The 21,920-nt window shown below is 38.2% G+C and overlaps 1 protein-coding gene across 1 annotated transcript in view; it reads left to right on the top strand.

Annotated features, from left to right (window-relative positions):
* Positions 1-21,920, top strand: part of SEC24D (SEC24 homolog D, COPII component) — a 49,481-nt gene that overhangs the window by 16,913 nt on the left and 10,648 nt on the right. The window contains exons 8-10 of the mRNA XM_010174350.1: positions 13,371-13,509; positions 15,305-15,420; positions 18,302-18,426. Of these exons, the coding sequence (XP_010172652.1) occupies positions 13,371-13,509; positions 15,305-15,420; positions 18,302-18,426 (380 nt within the window). The remainder of the gene's footprint in view (positions 1-13,370; positions 13,510-15,304; positions 15,421-18,301; positions 18,427-21,920) is intronic.

Here is a 21,920-nt window from a genome sequence, read left to right as displayed (position 1 = left end):
AACCATTCTATGATTTTTTCTATGATTTTAACCTCGATTTCCAGTAAAGAATGGGATACAAATTATCCCTGTGGGAGAAAATAACACAAAGTAAAATCAACATGGTGCTAGATAAGGCTGTTAAATTAAAAGATCTCATGCATGTCTTTGAATAAAGTTTAATGTGGTTTTGGGGGAGGGAACCCCAAAACAAACATAGTTTGCCCCTGCAGTGAGAAAAAAAACAAATTAAAAATTGCAGAAAGGTAGTGGAATAAAAAGACAAAGATGCAGTTGCTTTATCCCCTGCTAAAAAATCCTCGGGCAAATGAGACCCTGTGGAGTAATATTGTATTTGAGAAGTTCCATATCATCTAGAAATCTGGTGGAAATTGTGAGTTCAGAGGGCACAAGGCCAACAGTAAGTGAATACAAAGCAATACATTAAAAAATGCCTATACCACTGGGCTGCAGTGTCGATCTTCACATCAGGAGAGGAAAGCTCAACTCCTAATGCAGCTAACATACAGGAATTCAGGTGCTCACATGTAACCTGGTAAAACTGCACAATGACAACATTCTACAGAAGCCCTTATCAAAATTTAAATAGTGGCCACACTGAAGAGAAGTTTGTGACTTCAGTAATGTCAGATCACAAGTGAGAGGGAATTTAAGACATAAACAGAGACCATTCAGTAGCGATCACTGCAGGGTTGTGTTTGATATCCCGAGAGCAGCTAAGTTAGCAACGCTTAGTATATAGAAACTGGGCTTGGAAAGAGCAGAGCAAGTGAAAAGCCCTGAAGTGTGAAAGTTGGAGGGGCAAAATCCATGGAGAGCACACTGTCTACAAAAAAAACTACAGCCAATCTAGAAAATTATAAACTCGTGAACATTAAACATATGCTATGGATAATTTGAAATGAAGGCTATTAAAACATTCATGCCTTACCCCCCTCCCAACCAGTATCTTAACAGCTCTAGACATTTCTGAATCTTATCTTTACCAAGTCCTTATTTATTATTTCTCAAAAAGAACAGTTCATTTTCACTCTCCTGATTTGGATGATCTGTGGAAAGTATTTGTTTGTTATAGATTGAGAATACAGTGTCATTGTTTGACATAACTTATTTTTAGTCCACCAGTGCTTTAGCAACGGTCTATATAAATAAACTTACTCTCACAGTTATCATCATAGACCAAGCCCTACATTAATTTGTTTTGGAAATGTGTGAATGTTTCCAGAGCCTGAATAAACCCTGTGATCTTGATTTAACATGTAATACGACTTGCTAACAAAAGATAGTTAAAAGAGTATTTCATGTTGTAAAAGCAAATATAAACAAAGCTAAATAATTATCTATAGTTTTAAATATCTAAATTACCACCTTCTTTGCTCCTTATTAGTTTTGTGTCATCCTTCTCTACTATGTTCTTTCCTATTTGATATTTTTTTTTCTTAAGAAATATTCATTGGTGGGAATTTAATATTATACTTTTCATTTTCTTCTCTAGTTAATTAACTAGTTAAAAGATAAAACTGGAATGGAATTACTTCTCAGGAATGCTGGTGTTCATGAGCTAAAAGCCATTTAACCTTTTCAGGATAGCGAACTTTGCTGATGACCAGTGCAGCTGAGCTGTTTGGAAGGCGTGGTTTTCACAGGGATGCTAGTATGGTTTCCTAGGTAGAGCAGTAAGGTTAGCTAGAAATTGAGTGAGGTGAATAACTAGCACGTGATGCAATGATGAGAAGTATTTTTTTTGTTTCAAGAACAAAGTCAAGCACCAGGGGATGAATTTTCTTTTAGACACCAGGTCTGCTCCTTTGGGTTTTAAGTAAGTCATTCAAATGGTAAATAAATGCAGAGATTAGGGAAATCCCCACTCTTGCAATCTACCCTGGGCTCAGGTTCTGCTGTCTGTATTCTGTAGTTAGCAAGAAGGGTGAGCAGGCTGTAGCTTTAGTTTGAAGCATATTTTTATGTAGACACATGTATTTATTAGTGGTTATGTGCTCATGCAGAACTTTGATTTGAGGAGAGTGAGGAATACTTAGTTTGCAGGCAATACGAGACATCTTACTGACTGCTCCTTTCTATTAGGGGTGCAGAACAGATCCTTGAGGTGTTTGCTGATAACATCTATCCACTGTAAAAAGTGGTCCTTTTTATTTTACCCTTTGAGTTCTGTCTTTTAGTTAGTTACTTATTTACAGGAGGCTCTTCCCCCATATTACATGAGAGCTTAGCTAAGAGCTTTTGATGAGAGATTCTCTCAAAAGACTTTTTTCAAAAGGAATGTATTAATCAGCTAGGTCATGCTTTTCGGCATGGTGGCTGACTCAAAAGAACTCAATAGATCTATATGTCATGATATCCCTCCTCAAGAGCCACATCAGCTCTTCCTCTGTATTTCCTATTTATCTGTGTGTCTTTTTATGTTCTCCTCTATTGTAGTACCTACCCATTTGCTTTCTGTGGAAGTAGGACTCGCTTGTCTGTAGCTCTGGGATCACCCAGAAGTTCTTCATAAAGTTTGTTTTTGTATTACTGCCGCCTTTCCTTTTGGGCGCTGACGTTTATGTAAGCAATTGGTTTTATGTATGGTTCAGTAATTTTGCACTGTGAGTCTTTTTAGCCAGGAATTGCATGGTTAGACAGTAAAATTGTCCATACTACTAGTAAGCTTTTTTTAACTACCAAAAGACAATAGTTTTAAGAAAAATTTCTGAAGAAAAGGTTCTGAAGAGAGTTTGGCGACAGTTTTGTCCTGCTGTCTGTCTGTTTTTACGTCTTGCCCTTTTTAGTGTTAGCTTGTAACTTTGTAATCCCCATATGTAGTTGGGACTTGACATAAGTGAGATTCCTCTTCATATTCACAACTACGGAGAATGAAATATCAGAGATTATGGAATGTTTAGTGACCTTTTTCCTTTGTGTAAACTTCATATGACCCTTTATATCTAGATTATTCAAAATTGCATCATGTCTGTTGACAATACTGGACTTCTCTCTGATGTAGGTAAGAAAAGCTTCCTCCTTTCAAGTGAGTACTCCACAGCAAAAGCCAGGAACTGTTGGCCAGTGAGGAGATCAAAGAATCATAGAATGGTTTGGGTTGGGAGGGACCTTAAATATCATCCATTTCCACCCCCTCTGCCATCAGCAGCGACCCCTTCCACTAGACCAGGTTGCTCAAAGCCTCATCCAGCCTGGCCTTGAACACTTCCAGGGAAGGGGACATCCACAACATCTTTGGGGCAACCTGTTCCAGTGTCTCACCACCCTCAGAGTAAAGAATTTCTTCCTCATTTCTCATCTAAATCTTCCAGCTTCCAGTTTAGAGCCATCACCCCTCGTTCTGTCACTACCAGCCCTTCTAAAAAAGTCCCTCCCCAGCCTTCCTGTAGCCCCTTTAGGTGCTGGAAGGCAGCTGTACAGGAGCTGAGGTGAGGCTGCACCAGAGCAGAGCAGGACAATCCCCTCCCGCACCCGGTTTGCAGTGCAGTGTTTGATGCCCCCCAGGACACGGTTGGCCTCTTGGCAGTCAGGGCACACTGCTGGCTCATGTTCAACTTGCCATCGACCAGAAGCCCCAGGTCCCTCTCTGCAGGGCTGCTCTCCAGCCTCTCATTCCCCAGGCTGTGTGTGTGTCCAGGACTGCCGTGTCCCAGGTGCACAATCCAGCACTTGCCTTTGTTCAGATTCATACGGTTGGTGATTGCCCAGCTCTCCAGTTTATCTGCCTGAACTACAGAGCAGGATGGGTATTTGACAATCTTTGTTGTTCTGTCAATGCTATTTTATTTTAATTTTCTCATCTAGCTAGTGCCAGGCTCATGTCTGGGGTTTTACAAAGCTCCTCTGGGGTGCCTGACTCTTCTGTGCATGGTATGGAGAGCCCAGAACTCTGAAGCATCTCCAGGTGCCTCACCCTGAAGTTTTATATCACTCTGGAGGTTGGTGAGTGTGAGCTAGGTTTCACAATGCCTAATTTAGAGGTGCATTAATCCTGTATTTGATGAGGTTTGCTGTATGGAGTATGTCCCGTGCTGATCTGCTTTTGGTAGCAAAGCATTTGGAATTGGATTGCTTCCCAAGATTTCATCATCCAGGAGAAAGGTTTTTTTTGTTAACCTATTGGGCTGTAACTTATGCTCTTGTCACTAGAATGAACTTTGCAGAGACTAACTTAGCAAAGGCTTTGACAGCAGAACTTTTCCTAATTCAAGTAAATTTCCTGATTTAGCTTTTTCTGTGGTTTTGTTTTTAGTGTACATTTTAAAATACTCTTGAAGTGTACTCTTTAAAATATTTCTGTAGTATGTTGTTCCATGCACCATTGTTATGGTAGGGAGGTAAGTCTGAAAGAGATGGGGACAGTGACCTGAAATTTGACATTTATATAAACCTTATTCATATTGTAATCAGAGTTCCTGATTGATTTTTTACAAATTTGAAATTTAGACTGGGAAAATGCCTTTCTAAAGATGTTGTAAGTAATGCTAAGTTGGAGATTCTTCTTCAGAATGGTAATGGCAGTAGGAAAACCTGATAAGCAACAGTAAATACAAAAGTAACATTCATATCCACTTAATTAGCTGTCCAACAATATTGATAATTTATTTTGCCAACAAAAATGACACTCAAATAAAAAATTACTTGGGCTATCGCTAAACTGTAACTCAAAATAGCTACTTGAATGGCACCTGCCATTCTGTGTGTGTGTTTTTCTCTATGGACTGCACGTTGCTCTGCTGAAATGGGTATTTTTCTCCCCTTATGCACTGGCTAAAGTTGATCGTAGCAACAGCAGTAAATGAAACATGACAAGACTCTGCAGGCTCTAACTTTAAGCCATCAGGGCTGTTGCTCAGTTACCTTGGAAACTTCACAGAGTCAGAACATGCTGCTATTTGTTAAGTTCAGGAGGAAAAGTTTGTCTTTGGCTTTTTAAACCTAAGTTGTTACTGCATTTTCAGTTTATATGTGTTCTACTTATCTGTGCATATTAGTGCAGTGTTGAATTTTGGATGCAACCATGTAAAGTGTGTAATTACATAGAAAAAATGGTTTTTAAAGATGAATAGGAAGCTGATGCTGGGAGGGGGGGTGGGCAACTTTGTAGTTGAATGATTTGGTTTTGGGTTTTTTTGGTATCAAACAAATAATTGCACCAGGTTACAATGCTCTAATGCTGTCCTGTAGAAAGATGGGAGAAACTAAAACTTCTTGTATAGAATGCCCCTTCATTAATTCTGTGGGAAGGGAAGCTCCTCTCCTTGTAGGACAGGAGATAAGTGGAAGAGGCTGCTTTTTCATATGGTGTATGGTGTTTAACAGAATTAGGTAATCCATGGTTGCTAAATCGAGGTGTAGATTGCCTCCTCAGCCCTAGAGTAAATGAGCGATAGAACAAGTCTGTGCCCTTCACAGTCTTGCTTTGCTCCTAGTTCCGCGCAGCCCCTTACGTAGGACATTCAGCTATAGCTCAGTGTCAGTAACAGAAAAGGAGGGTGGTTGCATACAAACGTTCTTAATGTTTGGAGGTTCTGGAGTCTGCTTGAAGCATCCCAGCTATCATAGTAGTGAAAGTGAGACTTGGAGTATGAACATTCCTACCTGATGTGGTGTTTTTAAAGTAACGGCTAGTTTTGCTATTGACCTTCAAAACTAACATTGTAGAAAGGACTTGTCTTCTAAAAAAGGATATTGAGCTCCTCTCAAACAGCCTTGCTTCAGAAGTGAAGATACTCAGTGCTGCTTTTTGTTCACATAACAAAAGTTCTCCTTGTATTTTCTAAGTAATCCTATGGCAATTGGCTAGCTGTAGTTGGCTTGTGATGCAGCATGACACTTTAAATACTCACAGTTTTTTTCTGATTTCAATGGAAATAAATTAATTAGCCTTAGAAGCATGTTTACTAGTAAACATTGCTCAAGAAGGCCTGCAGGTAAGCTGAACTATTATCCACCTCCAATTAAAACACTCTTAAACTTGTCTGTGCTTTTTTTTCTTTAATGTTTTTGGCTGTGCAAAAATAGGAGCAAGAACTTCCTATCGTAGAAAATTCTCAGGACTGCAGATGTGAGTAGTCACTTGGTTTAAAGAGTCACAGTAATGCCTTCTAATCACAGAGAAACAACTCCAGGTTTTCAAGAAGGAAAGAGGCCCTCTATTCATCAGACTTTCATGCATGTTCTTAAGTCAGTAATTGCTTTTCTCTCAAATGCTGAAAAATACTATATATATATGTATATATGTATATCCATATACACACACATCTGTCAAGCCACCTATATATGTGTGTGTGCAGGTATAAAAATAAAAAAACCCACATGTTTGGTCTCTAAAGATGACAGCAGCACAGCAGACCAGAATGGTCCTGAAATCCAAAGCTGTGTTTTGGGTTTGTTCTTGCTACAAAGACATGAATAACATTGATAACGTTCGTGGTGCTTCAGAGATTGCTGCACTACATTTAGATTTATTTACAAACTTAAATATTCATTCCCTAAACCTAGAGCTGCACGTTCCACGAGTATTATTTGGAGTGTTGCTTGACTGGCTCTCCCAAGGATGTTGTAGAGCATGGTAGAAATGGTCACAGCTGTGTTTGCCTTAAGTGGTCTTTGACCTTCTAAAGCAGAATTGGTGTGCCAGTTTACCCATTATCTTTGTATGTTATAAGCTGTGCCTGTGTTTTAAACTGTGGTGTTAGATTTATTGTTTATTTAGCAATCTTGAAAAATTTTGTATGAGGGTAAACTAACATTGAAGTGACCATACAGCACATGTAAGAGACCAGGCCTGCCAAGAAGTCAGTAGCAGTAGTATTTGGAGCCCAAATTCTGTCTCGTGTTTTGAAGAGCCTCTAGAGTTCTCCTGCCAGTGATCTGTAAAAAATAAAAATGATGCCTGAATGAGGTGTCTTTAAGAGTTCTCTTTATTTCTGTAGAATATATTGCTAAATACCTTTTATTTTGTTCTGTGCTTAGTGTTCAATCCAGAGAACAGATCACTGAAAATCACACTTCCAATTTTATTGTGAAACTCCTGTGATCAATAAAGCTAGACCACCTCCCATGTAATTATTACAAGAATAGTAGAGAAGCTTCCTAAAACTTGCCTGTTTTATTTTTCAATGGTTTTACAGCTAGTGGAACAAGCATGCCTAAAATCTCAGACAAGGACTGCAATGCTGGACCATCCCTGATACTGATATATGGGAAGTGGAGCTGTGGATTAGTACAGGCATGAGCCTGCGTCCTCTGATGTGATTTAACGTGTGCATACCACCCTCAGGGTTGCTAACAGGAAGGGGCGGGGAAGGAGATGACAATGACAACACTGTCCTAGGGTAGTTTTGCCTGTCTCTTACACCTTCCCTCGTTCTCTTCTTGTGTCCATGCTTCTGCACCAGCTCCCACTCTTGCTAGGATGAGTATAGACTGGACTGAGGCAGGTCTTGCTTGAGATCTGATTGTTTTAAAGTGATAACATTCTGAAAGGCTGTTGTTCAGCACAGTTTCTTGATTATCCAATTTCACGCTGCTGCTTATATCATCAGTTAATCCTGGCTGCTGACCTTCACTTGAGATACAGCATGTCCCTACATCCAAATAACAGTCAGCACTTCAAAGCTGAGAAGTGCTGGAGAGTGCTGGCTTGTTAACGCTTGGTATTCCTGGTCTGGGATTGTGACTGGGAGAACTTGTGGTGCCTCTCTTAAGCATAGACAGTAAACTTCTTTCAGTTTTTTGTCTCCCTCTGTCCCCCTTCTGACACCTGTATGATAACAGAAGTTCTAAAGAAGTAAGCTAACTAATTTTAGTGTTTCTTTATATCAAAATTTTACCATTATTACATATATTTTCCCCCCATTCTCAAAGTTGTTTAAATCCTTTGGATGTTGAATAGAGTAGCCTGTATTTACACTCTTCACGCTGCCAACTCTATTAGTTGCAATACTCCCCTTAAAAAGGGAAATGCTGAGTAAGGATTTCAGGGATAGTCTGAGGTGTGATCCACTGAAATCAATAACTAGTTTTTTGTTTATTTTAGTACAGATCGGATCATATCCCATGTGCAGAGTCAACTTGAAATTCAGCTACCATGCAACAGTATTTTTTGCACTGTCATGTATGCAGGTGCATGTTCAGTCTGGGTCTGGAGTGTTCTGAACATGCTTCTCGCATTTTTATGTGGTCTGTAAAAATCAGGATAGAGCCAAGAGCTACTTGTGGTTGATGCTTTAGCCATGCTGCAGTTATGCAAATGAGGAAATAGATGATAAAGCACTGTGTTATGGATAAACTTGGACCTACTGTGAACCCTGCAGAGAAAATAGTCCAAGTTGGCTGGAGTCATCAGCTGAAGAGGCTGATAGTGTCCAACATCTGAAAACCAAGAATAGGCAAAATAATTTCTATCTTCAGAGGGAATGGCTTCTGATAAAAGACAGTAGGAACATCACAGAGGGAAATGCTTTCTTGACATTTTAATGTGAATCAGTAAAGCAACTCAAAACCAAGGGATTATTTGTAGACTGGTTAATCTTTCTCAAAAGCAATCTATGATGATATAATAAAAGAAAACAAACCCCTTCAGTGCTCCTAGGAAACAGAAACAGTTTGGTTCATGACCTAGTTTTTTTACAAATACATCAGTGTTACATTTCAAAATTCTCTTTATTTGGAAGAGTTTTTTTCCTCATCTGTTTACTGTACTAAATAAACACGAGATTTACTTGGGGCAGTGGTACCATGCTTGGCTAACAGCCGTATTTTATCTGCTGTAGTACTGCTGATCATGGAGTATAATTTTAAGGAACTGTCATATTAGAAGTCATCTGGAGTTACATATTTGTGCAACTCTCCAAGTCTGTGAGATACTCCTCCTTTTGAAACAAATAGCCTTCATCTAAACACATCCTGAAATCTTAGATCCCCTAAACCTGGGGTTTTCATGGAACATGCTTTCAGAATGGTTTGCCCCGAGAGAGTTTGCAGTTGAAAAGGCAACTTTTCACATGTAGTACACAATGTTACGTTGTGTAGAGTGACCCTCCACATCTTCCAGTGGTAATGTTCTTCAGAAGTATATAGAAGAGCTGGTGGCAAGTTCCTCTTCTTGTGAGGATGAGTAAGGATGTGATAGATACGCTGATCTAACTGAGAAGTACACTCACAGAAAGAGTTTTTGTGTTCCTCTTGGATGTAGCCAGACTTTGCAGGCTGTGTGGGCCCCTTTTCAATATGGTAGCATTGCCATTGTTTCAGTGCTGGGCTGTTAAATGCACCTAAATGATGGTGGAGTCTAACCAAGGGCAAAAACATTGCTCCTAAGGTGGACTTGTCACTGTATGATGGGTCTGTGTCAAGGAGTGGATAGGAATCCACCCTCACTGGGGTAGGTAGGAAGAGGCAAAGACAAGGTGCAGTGTCTGTCATGTGGAGATTTGTTTGCAGCACAGCTATACAATGTTTTGTTGCAGCCCAGTCTGTGTGCCAACTGGCAATGCAGACAGATGCTGTTTGTATTTTATTTTGGTGTGTGATGAATGGCTGGTTTCCTTTAGTGTTTGCATATGGCTGTCTCGTTCTCTAGAGATACTCTCTCTCTTATGATTTTTTCTCTTTAGAAGGTCTTTCTAGAGATGTGCCATGACAATCCTGAGCTTCGTCACTGTCCTGACTCCTAAACTCATGATTTCCAGCTGTGGCCCTGATCCTGCAATATGAATGTGGTGAGACTTTGCAGGCATCGCAGGGAACCCTCAGGAGTGGGGCAGGACTTCATTTTTATAGCAAGCAATAGTAATTCAGCTTTCTCGACTTTTCTTTTTAGACTTTAAAGCACAGTTTACAGTCCCTTTGGGAATTTTTATGACTGTATTTTATCTTGGAGCTGTGCCATCAATGTCTATCTATTACTTCTTGATACTGTTCTGACTGCTGAGCGATGTTCTTGCCGAAAATATTTCCAAAATAAAACTCTGGGTATCCCAGCTCTATTTGGATTAATAGTGGGATAAATTCTAGTTTATCAGATCAGCTTTCAGGATTTACACTCCAGCAGGGCCCTGAGGTTCCAGAGAAGGGGAAGTTTATGCAGGTCTCATACAGCATTTCCCATCTCTTCTGCCCAGTCCTCCTTTGATTTAACCTAAAAACGATAATGTTCTACCTCCCAGCACAACTGATTCTTTCTGCCTCCTGACTCTTTCAGAAATTCCTTTCATGTGTCCTATTCAGATTGATGCTACCAAGTATTAGATTAGTCATTGGTTTTGAGAAATATTTATATTCTGAGAGTACTGGAACACCAACAATCAATACCTGAGTGTTCTTTTTTGTGAGGTCCATCTCTGTTCTTGATGAGGTGGTCCAAATAGGCAAATTGGACAAAGGTTTGTGAAGAGATGAGGGGAAGGAGAGGCGTAAGGCCATAACAAGTCCAAATAGTTATGGTAGATATCTAACAATTTGCTTCTTATTGATAGAGTTTTAAGGGAGGAGAAAAAGAAAATGCTCATACTTTATAGGTGGAAAAGCAAAAGAAAAAGGAGTATTGCATTTGTTTAAAAACAAAACCAAATCAAAAAAAGTGGAGGAAAAAAAAAACAAGAGACTTAAATTTTCTCTTATTCCCCTATTCCTGTGAGAGTTTTTCAGTGATTTCCATGGGACCATAAACAGATCTCTGCTTTATCTTCTGGTGTACAGTGACATCTACAGAGAGTGGAGCACATCAGAGAAGGTTTTCCCATTCATACCATATCTTTTTAATGACATTTTTCTTTTATGTATTTATTAGTTTAAACTTCTTTATTTTCTGCTTTTTGATGCATGTACAGTAGTATTTATCTCTGTATAAATTTTATTTTTTTTTTAAAGTTACTTCACACTGACAGGAGCTGTTTTGATAGTTGGAAATGCAATAGCAGTTTACACACCCAAACAGAATTTACTTTCTCTTAATGGGTAGAATGTCTAGTCCCATGGTGTAATACCCTGGAAGGTTCCAGCTTTTTTGAGGTAAAGTTTCTTTCACAACTGTGGTGTTCACGTCAAAAAGTGGGTTTTTGATGCATTCGATCTGAGTGCTTATTCTGAAACTATCATACAAATAACTTTTTGTTAGATTTGTTCATTATTGATGTAATGTTTAAAATTATTTAAAGAAAATACTAAAAGGTAAATTCTGTTTAATTTCAAAAAATATTCAAAATTAATAAATCAGTAAAAGTAAACATAGGGGTTTTTTCTAGGATATTTTTGTTATACAAAATCTTTAGTTCTTGTGTGTGCATTTTTGGTTGGTTTTGCTTTATTGATTTATGTTTTTTCCCTTAACTCTATTTTTTTAAAGTTTCTTCAAGCTTTCCTTCTATTAGGAAGAAAAAATAGCTAACTTGTGCAGTATGATTTTCTTGGTGTTTCATCCTTTATTTCTCTAGGCAAGACAAAACAGAATCCAACAGAGTATATATTTACAGAACGTTGTCTGTGGGTACAATTTTCTTAAGACTTGAGTACGTTTTAATCTCATGTACTGCACGTAGTCTCAGTAACTTCAATATGACCATTTAATGTATAAAGTTTAAAATACATGTAAATCTTTGCAGACATAACCCTTAAGTACACCTAGGCTCTTAACTTCATGTTTTTTTTGTTTTGGTTTGGTTTTGTTGTAGCTCATGCTTTTTATGTAAAGGTCTTAATTTTGGTATATCAAAATAGGATAATTTGGAGGTAATTTTTCTTTTCTCTTGGATAACATTAAATGTATCAAAACAACATTTAAAATTTCTACATCAACATGTATAAATGCATCAGGAGTTGTTTATTCTTGTTTTTTTACCATACCAGGTCAGATACTATAGTAATATTAACTGCAAGCCAGGTCCAGGTCTCATTAAACTAATACAGCAGAATGGTCATCAGAAAATTGCCAAGTAATGAACAAAACCCAGAAGTTTTAAAAATTATTGAGCGATTGTAGCTGATGATGAGGTTTTATAGCCAGGGCTTTCATGTCTGAAAAATGACCCTGATAGTTTGCCAGCTGACATTATTGGTTAATTTATGTTAAACTCAATTTTTTGTAGAAGAAGGAACACAAAGTAATATAATGTCTCAGTGGAACAGGAGGGAGCACTTAAAACCCACGTAGTAAAAAAATCTATTCATATGTATAAAATCCTTGGCAAAAAGGATTAAACCCTTTGGAGAAATAAATGAGTAAAATAGTCTCTGTAAAATATAAACAAACAATAAAATATATGTAAGCAGTAAATGCTAGAAGGACATGAATAATTTTCTAGATATTCAAATAGTCTTATTCTCCAGTAAAAGATCAAGTGGATAATAGATGAAATGTGCCAGTTCTGTAAGAAGAGAGAGAATAATTTAAAAAAAAAAAAAAAAAAGGTGAATATGCTAGTGGTGCGTTCAAAGGCTGGCAGCATTTTTCCTCTTGTGGAGATCTGTTATATGTCCAAACTCTGAATTTCTTTTCTTCTTACATTTAGAGATTTTCAGTTGGGATTGAAGGGAGTAAAAAAAAAAAAGAAAAATACTAAACATGTTTATGCTCTGTAGAGTTTCACAAATAATTGAGCAAGCATCCATTTTTATAGTGGTTTCAAGTATGACTTTTCTAACATGAAGTATAATCATAAGAATCTTTCAGTTGCTGCACAGATATTACTGGAAGAGGCATCTGGAAAATGTCTTCCATGAGCTGTGGTTTTTGGCAGAGGCTAGAAGCAAGCATGGTCAGTGTAATTAAACTGACAAGTGCTTGAGATACTGTATTTGTTTGCTCTATGTACTTTCCTTCAGTAAATATTAGTATTTCTTCCAAATCTCCTACTCTAGCTGGTGACCCTGACAACGTATGAACGTTAGTATAGCGTGAAACATGGCAGCATTGTGGGAGGCAGCATTTAGGACAAACCATTAGAAGCTTTCTTAACAAATATGTGTTTGAGAGACTGTTTGCAATAGATGAGCAGCAGTAGATTTCTTCAGGAACAGCTCAGTCTGACAGAGGAAGCAAAACGCCTGGCTCCAGCAGATTTCTCTTAGTGAGCTATAAAAACCATTTGCTGGAGAAAATCAGCCTGGAGCACTAAACTTCCAATGCTTTCAAAACTTTGGAGGCTTTTGGTGTGAATCCGTACTCTTGTTCTGGTAAATGTCAGCATACAGCCTGTGCACTTGTAAATTTAGCCCCTCAGGGGATCTGTGGGGTTGAACCAGTGATCTCTGGATCAGGTGATCTCTAACAAGAGTTAAGTCTGAGCAGTAGCTTTCTAGCTCACTTTATTTGGTTTCAAGTTTGCATTGCTTTTTGTAACTTCATGTGCCTCTTCATTTAGACACCTCTGTATGTTGTAAACCATGGTGAGACTGGACCAATCCGATGCAACCGGTGCAAAGCTTATATGTGTCCCTTCATGCAGTTTATTGAAGGTGGAAGAAGATACCAGTGTGGATTTTGCAATTGTATAAATGATGGTAAGTGATGTTTCTCTTATCTGTGATTCATACAAAATCCATACAACTAAAAAGAAACCATATCCCTAAAATGATTTTCTTGACTTGCTGACTTGATGAGAAAATAGTTTAGTGAGATGCAGGAACTAGGCCTATTGCACAAAATAAAAACAAAAAAAAAAGTGAAACGTTTGTTCAGTACAATTTAAAAAAATAAATGTTTGAAAAATAATGCTGACTCATTAATTCCAGTCTGATCCAATCAAAACTTTATTCAAAAATATTTTGTCAACATAGGGTACAAAGCTGCTTGTATTGCTAAGTGAAAGCAACTTTTGTGTGGAAAAAATTAATTTATTTAAGAAATCTAAATGTCCAGCAAGAACCAAGTATTTAGAGTCACGTTAGCCTAGTCCTGTCCATGCCTGTAGATGCAATGGTTAAATAACCTATTAATCTTACTGTGACATGTGTTGGTTTTCACAGAAGATACCATGCCATATTTGTTCAAGTGTGCTGCATGTGACTCATAACTGTTCTTGTGCTCTTGGCTAAATCCCAAATCTTTGCCAGAACTAGCCTTTCTAGACATTTGTATCAAGTTGGATTTCCTCAGCTGGATCACAGCGCTGTAGTGCTTTCCCTAATACAGTAATCTTTTCAACTCTGAAATGTGAACCTTGACAGACTCGTTCCAGCTTCTTTTCTGCCTGACGCTCAAATGTTTATGCAAGCATAACAGATAACTAATTTCATAGTTTGTTAGCAATTTAAATCTTATAAAGAGAAACTTAAATACATTGTGAACATTTTAAGACGTTTCCGTTGCAGTGTCATTTTAACTCATGCTTTGTATTACTATAGTGTCTTTTATCCAAGTCAGAAAGCACGTAAAAAAAAAACTTCAGTGAGGACTAAAAATGACCAACAAATTAGGTAGATATTCCCCCCACTCACACACACATACACTTTTTACAGGCAAAAATGTGAAAAATAAGCATTCTAAACATACATTGATTGAGGAAAGAGGAGCTAAAATCCAGAAGTGACTATTCCTGAGTGTGACTGTAACCATTAGACTAGCTGTATATAAGTTGTTGCTGGCAAACCCACTTGATTTCTTAATGCCTTGGAGTTCTGCTCCTTTTTTTGTTATTCCTCCTCTGTAGCTGCAGAAGGTTCTCAATATAATGGACCCCGTGCACTTTGCTGTACAGTAGGCCAGGACTGTGAACCTTGTAGAGCTATTTCCAGTGACGTGGTATTTTTGGATAAAGCAGTACAGGCTTTAGGAAAAGTGCTGGCTTTTACTGCTGTCCCTCTGCAGAGCTCTGGCTTGGGTGATTTGAGGAAAAGTGCTGGCTTTTACTGCTGTCCCTCTGCAGAGCTCTGGCTCGGGTGATTTGAATTAAGCTGTGAGTGGGCTGTATCTACTAACAAGATAGCCACTCTGAAGTCTGTGTGCTGAGGGTGGCAGGCTCCTGCCTGTGGAAATGACCCGGGTCAGTTTGACCTACTCAAGCCTGACAGGGTAGAGGTGGGAGAAAATGGATATTCATAGGGTAATATGCCCTATCCTCCAAATACAAAAGTAGCTGGTGTTACTAGAATAGTGTGGTTTTCTGTTTGGTTGGGGTTTTTTAAGCTAATGTGGGGGGAAAAACCCATTGCAACCTGGATGAGTGTTTAAACACTTCCCTTGATCAGTAACACAGGAGCCTACATTAGTAACTTGTATCAGTTGAAAGAAGTTGTTGGGTTTTTCCCTCCTCCCCAGAAGATAAACATTTTTTTCTGCCTTTGTGTTGCCTTTTAGTCCCTCCGTTCTTCTTTCAACATCTGGACCACATTGGCCGACGGGTAGACCACTATGAAAGGCCTGAGCTATCTCTGGGATCTTATGAATATGTTGCTACTTTGGATTATTGCAGAGTGAGTATTTCCAGTATACAAACTAATTTACAATTTTATGTCAAAACAAACAAAATCCTTCAAATATCTACAGTAGAGTAAATGCACTTGTAAGCTGAATATCAGAGTCCAGGAACATTGTAGAAAATGTAAATGGATGCAGAGAATTTAGCTTACACTGTTATGTTTTGTTCTTTCGTACTGCAGAGTATGAGACTAGCAAGTAGGAATAACAAGTAGCGCAGCAAAGTCATGGATCACCAGTCTTTAACGGGGGCCTTCGTTTGGTCCTAGCTAGCATGTTGCACTGTTGAGAGGATAGAGTTGAAATTCTGATGCAGTGCTGCATTTTAGATGCATGTCTTCTATTGATTTTGAAGACAGACACACACCTAGCTTGCCTTCCCAATATTTAAAACTTTAACAAGGTAATTTGACCTCGTAACCTTTTCCTGGCTTGAGTAGTTTTAATAATAAACAATATTTATTATTAAAACTACTGAACAATAATTAAATTACAATGGAATCGGTTCTCTCTTCTGATATTAACTCACTGAAGAACTCAATCCAAAGCCCACTCAAGTCACTGTAAATATTTGTAGTTGATTTTATTAGAGAACTGTATTGGATACTTCCGAAAGCATAAATTACTTAAACTTTAGCTTGTTTTACAAAACTGCAAGTATGACTTCATCTGGCCACCGTATGGTCATATTTTTCTGTTCTTGCTGAAATCAGGCAGAATTTTCATCCTGTCAGTGAAATTGAGGTCATGATAAGGTTAGGGAAGGCAACTGGATCCTACAAAGCCTTGAAGCAGATAACAGTAACTTCCTCAGACCATCAAATTATTGCTGATATGAAGAAAATGAACAGGTTTAATTCTACTTTCTCACTAGGGTACTCCTCCAAAATCCAGTCAAATTGCTGAGACCTCCCGTATAGATTTTATTGAGATCTGAGTTAAACCTCAGAACAGGAAAGAGTAGTAGTGAGGTATTGCAGAAATACAGTGTGGGATCCTCAGTTAGCTTACATCCAGTGTAGCTCCATCAAATTTGGTTAAGCTTCTCTGATTTCTGGCAGCTAAACTTTTGAAAACTCATGTGTGCTGAATGGCTCTGTGCCATTTTCACAGTTCTTTTTCTCTCCTCCAAGTGTAACCCTGTGTGATGCAGTCATCGTCAGAATGCATCTTTCACTGCAGTGGCTCTTGCTATAGAGCTTAAATCAGGGAGTTCCCTTGATAAGTCATCCAGTATGATCTGTCTTCTTGTTGCAAAGACCTGTCCGTAGACTTACTAGTATGTTACAAAAAATAAATCTCTTAGAAAATTAACACTCACACTGGAAATGCTAAGTCATTGAATTTTAGAGAAGTTAACATTATTTTATAGTTAATTTTTCATTTTGCTCCAAGTTGCAAAAGTTTAATTGTTTTATAAATCCAGTTTAAAACCAGAACTGAAAAGTCATTTCCTTTTGTGCTTATCAAATGACAAGGATGAACAGCTACAAAAAATGTTAACAAATAACAGCTGGTTTACATTACTGCACTCCCGCTAAGCGGATGTGGCAAGAGCACAAGTCCTCATTTCTACCATATATTTGTCAGAAATTACGGAGGGATTCTTTATAAATGGTGATGCGATACCAGAGTTTAGAGGTAGTGTTTGATACAGTTTTTGAAACTAGAATCCAAGTACAGTAAACAGAAGAGCTTTTAAAAATACTGCTTGGTTTTAGTTCACAAGAATTAATCCTGATTTACATTATTCAAGTGAAGTGAGATCAAGGGTTTATATAATGTTAAGTTTCACTTAAACTGTGACAGGGACTATGAATAAGTCATAATTTAAGGGTTAGATGATTTTTTTCTTAAATGGTGTTTCCTGAGGTTTAGTTTAACAAGTGTAATTTGGTAAGCGGTGAGGACTCTATACATGAAGGCTGTGAAACAGTGTGATGGAAAAGAATTAGAGAAATTGGAGAATTAGGAAAACTGATCTTTGGGAGTATGATGATTACTGCTGCTATGTTCACTTTATATGATCTTCTTCCTGGGTATGTCTCTAAGCATTACATTGCTTTATTTGAAAACAAAAAAACCTTCATCTTACTTACCTACAGAAACTTGTGTCAGCAGTGAATGTCACAATTTGTATGCCACTTACATTACAAATAAGAGATTCTGACTAAGAAGTTATGCCCAAAGGGATCCATACCAGCCCAGCTCACTGCTGTGTATGCAGCAGTTACATACCTTGAATGTCCCACTCTCGTGCTTTGGTTATCTTACAGAAAGTCAGCTTATTCCTGAAAGTACAGTTCAGCTGTCCAGAGCGCGTTGGAGCATGAGACAGCGAGACAGGCAGACAGGATGCAGATGATCACCACTTTGTACTGCGAAGAACTGAGATATTTTAATTCCAGTTCTGTACCTAAGTTGTATTTTCTGTTTCCAGATTGGTTACAAATCATTTAACAGTTGTTAGAGGCAAATGCTAATAAGTACTGAATGTAAGCATTCATGTTAACAAAATGGTATTGCATATTGATATAGGCAATGCAGAAACAGTATGGCTACAGAAAAAAGCTGAAAGGCAGATTTGTTTAAACACTTGAATTCCAGCAGAAAATGTTTCTGTTTCATCTTATCTAATAAACTGTTATCTTTTACATATTTTATCCCATTAGGATGCTATTTTCCAGTAATAATGTTTTATTCCCAGGGTGGATTTTACCCAATATGTATCAGCTTTCTGCAGTAATTACTATCTATGATCCATACCACTTTTCAAACAACTGAACACTGTATTTAGATTGCCTTGTGGTACCGCCTGTAAATTTTTTGGACATAACAGGACACTGTCTAATTTTCCCTCTGGTTATTTTTCTGTAGAACAACAAGCCTCCAAAGCCTCCAGCTTATATCTTCATGATTGATGTATCATACAGAAACATAAACAGTGGCCTAGTTAAACTCATATGTGATGAACTGAAGACTCTGCTGGATAAGCTTCCAAGGTAAAGAAACATAAGTGTGCTTTGCTTAACTCACCACATTGCCATTTTTGTGCAGCTTTGCACGTTGAGAGGTAAAAACAAGCTACAGAAAATGTCAAAATTTCCAGTACAGGCATTTTGGGGGTGTTAATGACCAAATGTTAATTTTAACACTGCTGGCAGTTCTTAAACTTTGAAGTCTGGACTTACTATATGAATGGAAAGAATCTGTCATACTGATTGCCTGTGTAGCATGCGTTCTTTTCCTTTCTTGTAGTGAACTCTAGTGGTATTATCAGTGAAGTCCCAGCTTATAGTTTTAGCTTTACTTGCTGTAGCTCTGTTTACTGCAATGCTGCTTTGGTCCTTGAATTAAACATGGAAATATCAAAACCAATCAAAAGCCATAGAGGCTTGTATCTTTAGCTCTTATTGTTAATTAGCAAAACTTTTAAAGCTTCTTGCTGCGCTGTGAGACTTTTCTGTCCTGGTATGTATCTGAGAGGAGAACAAATCTTGTAGGCAACAAACATTTTACAAAATACAGCACATTTGCTTTGTGAGTATTAAACACACAGTAGTGGTATTATTACTGATCAATATTAGTGGCTGTGTATTATTTTAGTGTAGTTTAGTATAGTTTTCAGTATAGTATCTTAGTATGGTTTTCATTAAAGTTTAAATAATGCAGACACACATAGTTAAACGAGAGCAGTGAAAAACTGAGACATTAAGTAGACAAGAGGTTTCTCAGTGAAGACATATAAAAGCATTGAACGTAGAGAAGGAAAGCATTCTAAGTAACAGTACTTGCAGAGGGAGAACAGGCTTAAGAAAATGGAGGGAGCAAAGTGAGGAAGAGTGGGAGACAAGATCCTTGAGATAATCTGGGATATGTTAAGAATCTTTTATTGCATGTTTTTCTGGGATCTCTGTGCAGGAAAGAAATTCCAGTCCAGGGCTGGGGGTTAGTTTGTCAGATGCCCATGTAAGGCCATCTCTCAAGTACTTTGTCCTTGAAGATTACACTGGCAATACAAGTGTTTGATATTATCCTGAACACATCTCAGAGCCTTCCATCAGGATTGGCATGACTCTGAAGATATAAAAGGCATGAGTGCAGTAACAAAAAGCAGTTGGCAGTTTAGAAACACCTAGGCTTGAATAGGGGAAGTTGAGGAAAAATAAAAGAAAGTGTATCTACATTGCAGTAATTCTTCTCCTCACCATCACTCTGCAGAGACCTGCTGCTAAATAATTTGTTTGCAGAGCCAAAGTTTTCATGTCCATGCAAAAAAGCAATAAAAAAATAAAGGGCAGGCCCTTCAGTTTCTGCAAAGACTCATCTGTTGTCTTTAAACAATTTTATTTTTTTAAATGAAGCATTCTAACAAAATTTGTGGTGAAACTTTTATTTTGGTGCTGAGACACAAAAGTCACTGTGTGTTCATTTTCTGTTGCTGGACAAAGACACCTGCAAAAATACTCTGCTGTTACCACATGAGGTGAAGGCCCTGTGCTGGGAATTCACCCTGTGCTTGTTATCTTCAAGAGGAAAGGCTTGGGGTAGCAAAGCAATCTGTGTCACAAAAAGGCCATTGGTGTCAAGGCCTGTGCCAGGTAAGCCTGGGAAAGTGGCTGGGAAGTGAGAAGTTAGATGTAGCAAAGGATTAAGGTAGGTGGGTCAAGAGCTGATGTTAAGAACTTTGTGTTTTTGTAGACTTGCAGCACAGGAGAAAATGCATTATTTGCTTGCTTGAAATTTTAGAGCAGACATTTTCAAACTTACATGTTCCAAACTCCTGAGTCTGTATTTAGAGAATACATGTGTTTATAAAAATGGTGCTTATCAGCTCAGACTGTCAGACTAACTAGTTGTCCAATACAGTTTTTAGGTGCATAATTTTTTTAAAAAAACCAAAACCAAACCAACATTTGAATGCATTTCTGTGTGTATGATGCAGACATCTCACTCTGAGACTTTAAAAAGTACTAAATAGTGTGTGAGCTACATAGGCAATCGACGGCTACATTTGCAGCTGATCTTTAAAACTATGATAGAAGAAATTGGATGAAGTGTGGCAGTACAGACTGCCACAGGTAAGAGCAGAATCTGAAAATATTGTCCCAAGTACCTGCTGTGTAACAGCTTTGGGACTGCTAGGGTGATGTGGATACTTCTCTTTGAGGTAGGAAAGTGCTCTGTGTGCAGAAAGTTAAAAATACGTTGTCCTCATCAAGCTCCCGAATGCTCCCTGTTAATCATGTTACTAAGAAAATAGTGTCTGAGTACTGGGAGTGATTAGAAATTTACACTCAGAAATGCTGTATCTGTTTGAGTTAGCGTATCTTGGAGGAAATACTTAAAATGCTTCTTTATGGAGTGTGTTCAATAGAGAATATTGATTTGTTTTAGATCAAAGTAGCATCTCGCTCATCCAGCTGTGTTCCCGTAAAACAGGAATGGTAGGTTAACATTCTCGACCGACATGAGGGTTAAAGGCTGTAGACGAAAAAACTTTCTCTCCCAAGCTCAAGATTTTAGAGGAAGCTTGTGAAACTGGCAATGACATTTTTTTTTTTCCTCTGAAGACAAACAGATTTGATGGCCAGGAAGAAGACTGACAGTTTTTCTATTTGTTGTAAGAAAAAATAAACAAAAATTGCAGTAAAAGTATATCTGTGTTAAATTTTTTACAATTGTAACCTTCTTTTATAAACTAAAGAAAATAAATCAGCTCAGCTATTGCCTGCAGTCTCAAAGAACGTTGTGGTACAGAGCTCTACATCCTGGTGAGATTAAACAATAATTATTGCTGTTCCCCTTTTACAAATGGAAACTGAGGCACAGAGAAATTAAATAATTTCCTCTCAGGCTGTAAACTAAATCAGTGGCATAGCTGGGAATTGAATGAGAATTTCCAGGTTTCAGTATTTTGGATATGAAACTCTTTTAAGCATGCAAAACAGACAAAAGCATTAGACTGCAGACTGGGTAATTGCTGGTTTTGTGACAGCTCACCATAAGTTAAGTAGGCTGCTTAAATGTTTCACGTTGCTGTACAGGACGTAATGGGCTGACCTGTAGTAACTGCAGATACCACAGGTTTCCTCTCCGGCATTTCCATGCTAAAGGCTCAGTTTGTTGGTTTGTTGTTTACGAGGGGAGCACCCTGCTACAAGAATGTGCTGTTGTATTAGGAATTGAGACCAGTTTTTTGAATAGGATTGCCTTTTAGGGAAAAGCTTACTAAACCTAGGACTGCAGACCTGGTAAGGGTCTAACTAGTACTACTAGTTACTACTATTAGTACTGCTAGTAACAGTGGTACTGATGGCAGAGTGGGCTACCGCTCAGAGGAGTTACCTCCACAAAACCAGGGGCAGGGCCTGCCGCCCCGGTGTTCCCGCAGGTGTAGCTCACAGCAGCAGTTTGCTGCTTTGGTTGGCCTGGGAACTTACTAGCAATGAGTAATTTCTGCAGCGTATCTTCTGTGTGATACACAGCTGTGGAG

Source organism: Antrostomus carolinensis, unplaced genomic scaffold (genome assembly GCF_000700745.2).
Source record: "Antrostomus carolinensis isolate BGI_N321 unplaced genomic scaffold, ASM70074v2 scaffold7368, whole genome shotgun sequence".
In the NCBI taxonomy this organism is placed as follows: Eukaryota; Metazoa; Chordata; class Aves; order Caprimulgiformes; family Caprimulgidae; genus Antrostomus; species Antrostomus carolinensis.
Note: the sequence above shows the minus strand (reverse complement) of the source record. Positions and strands in the feature narration are given on the sequence as shown.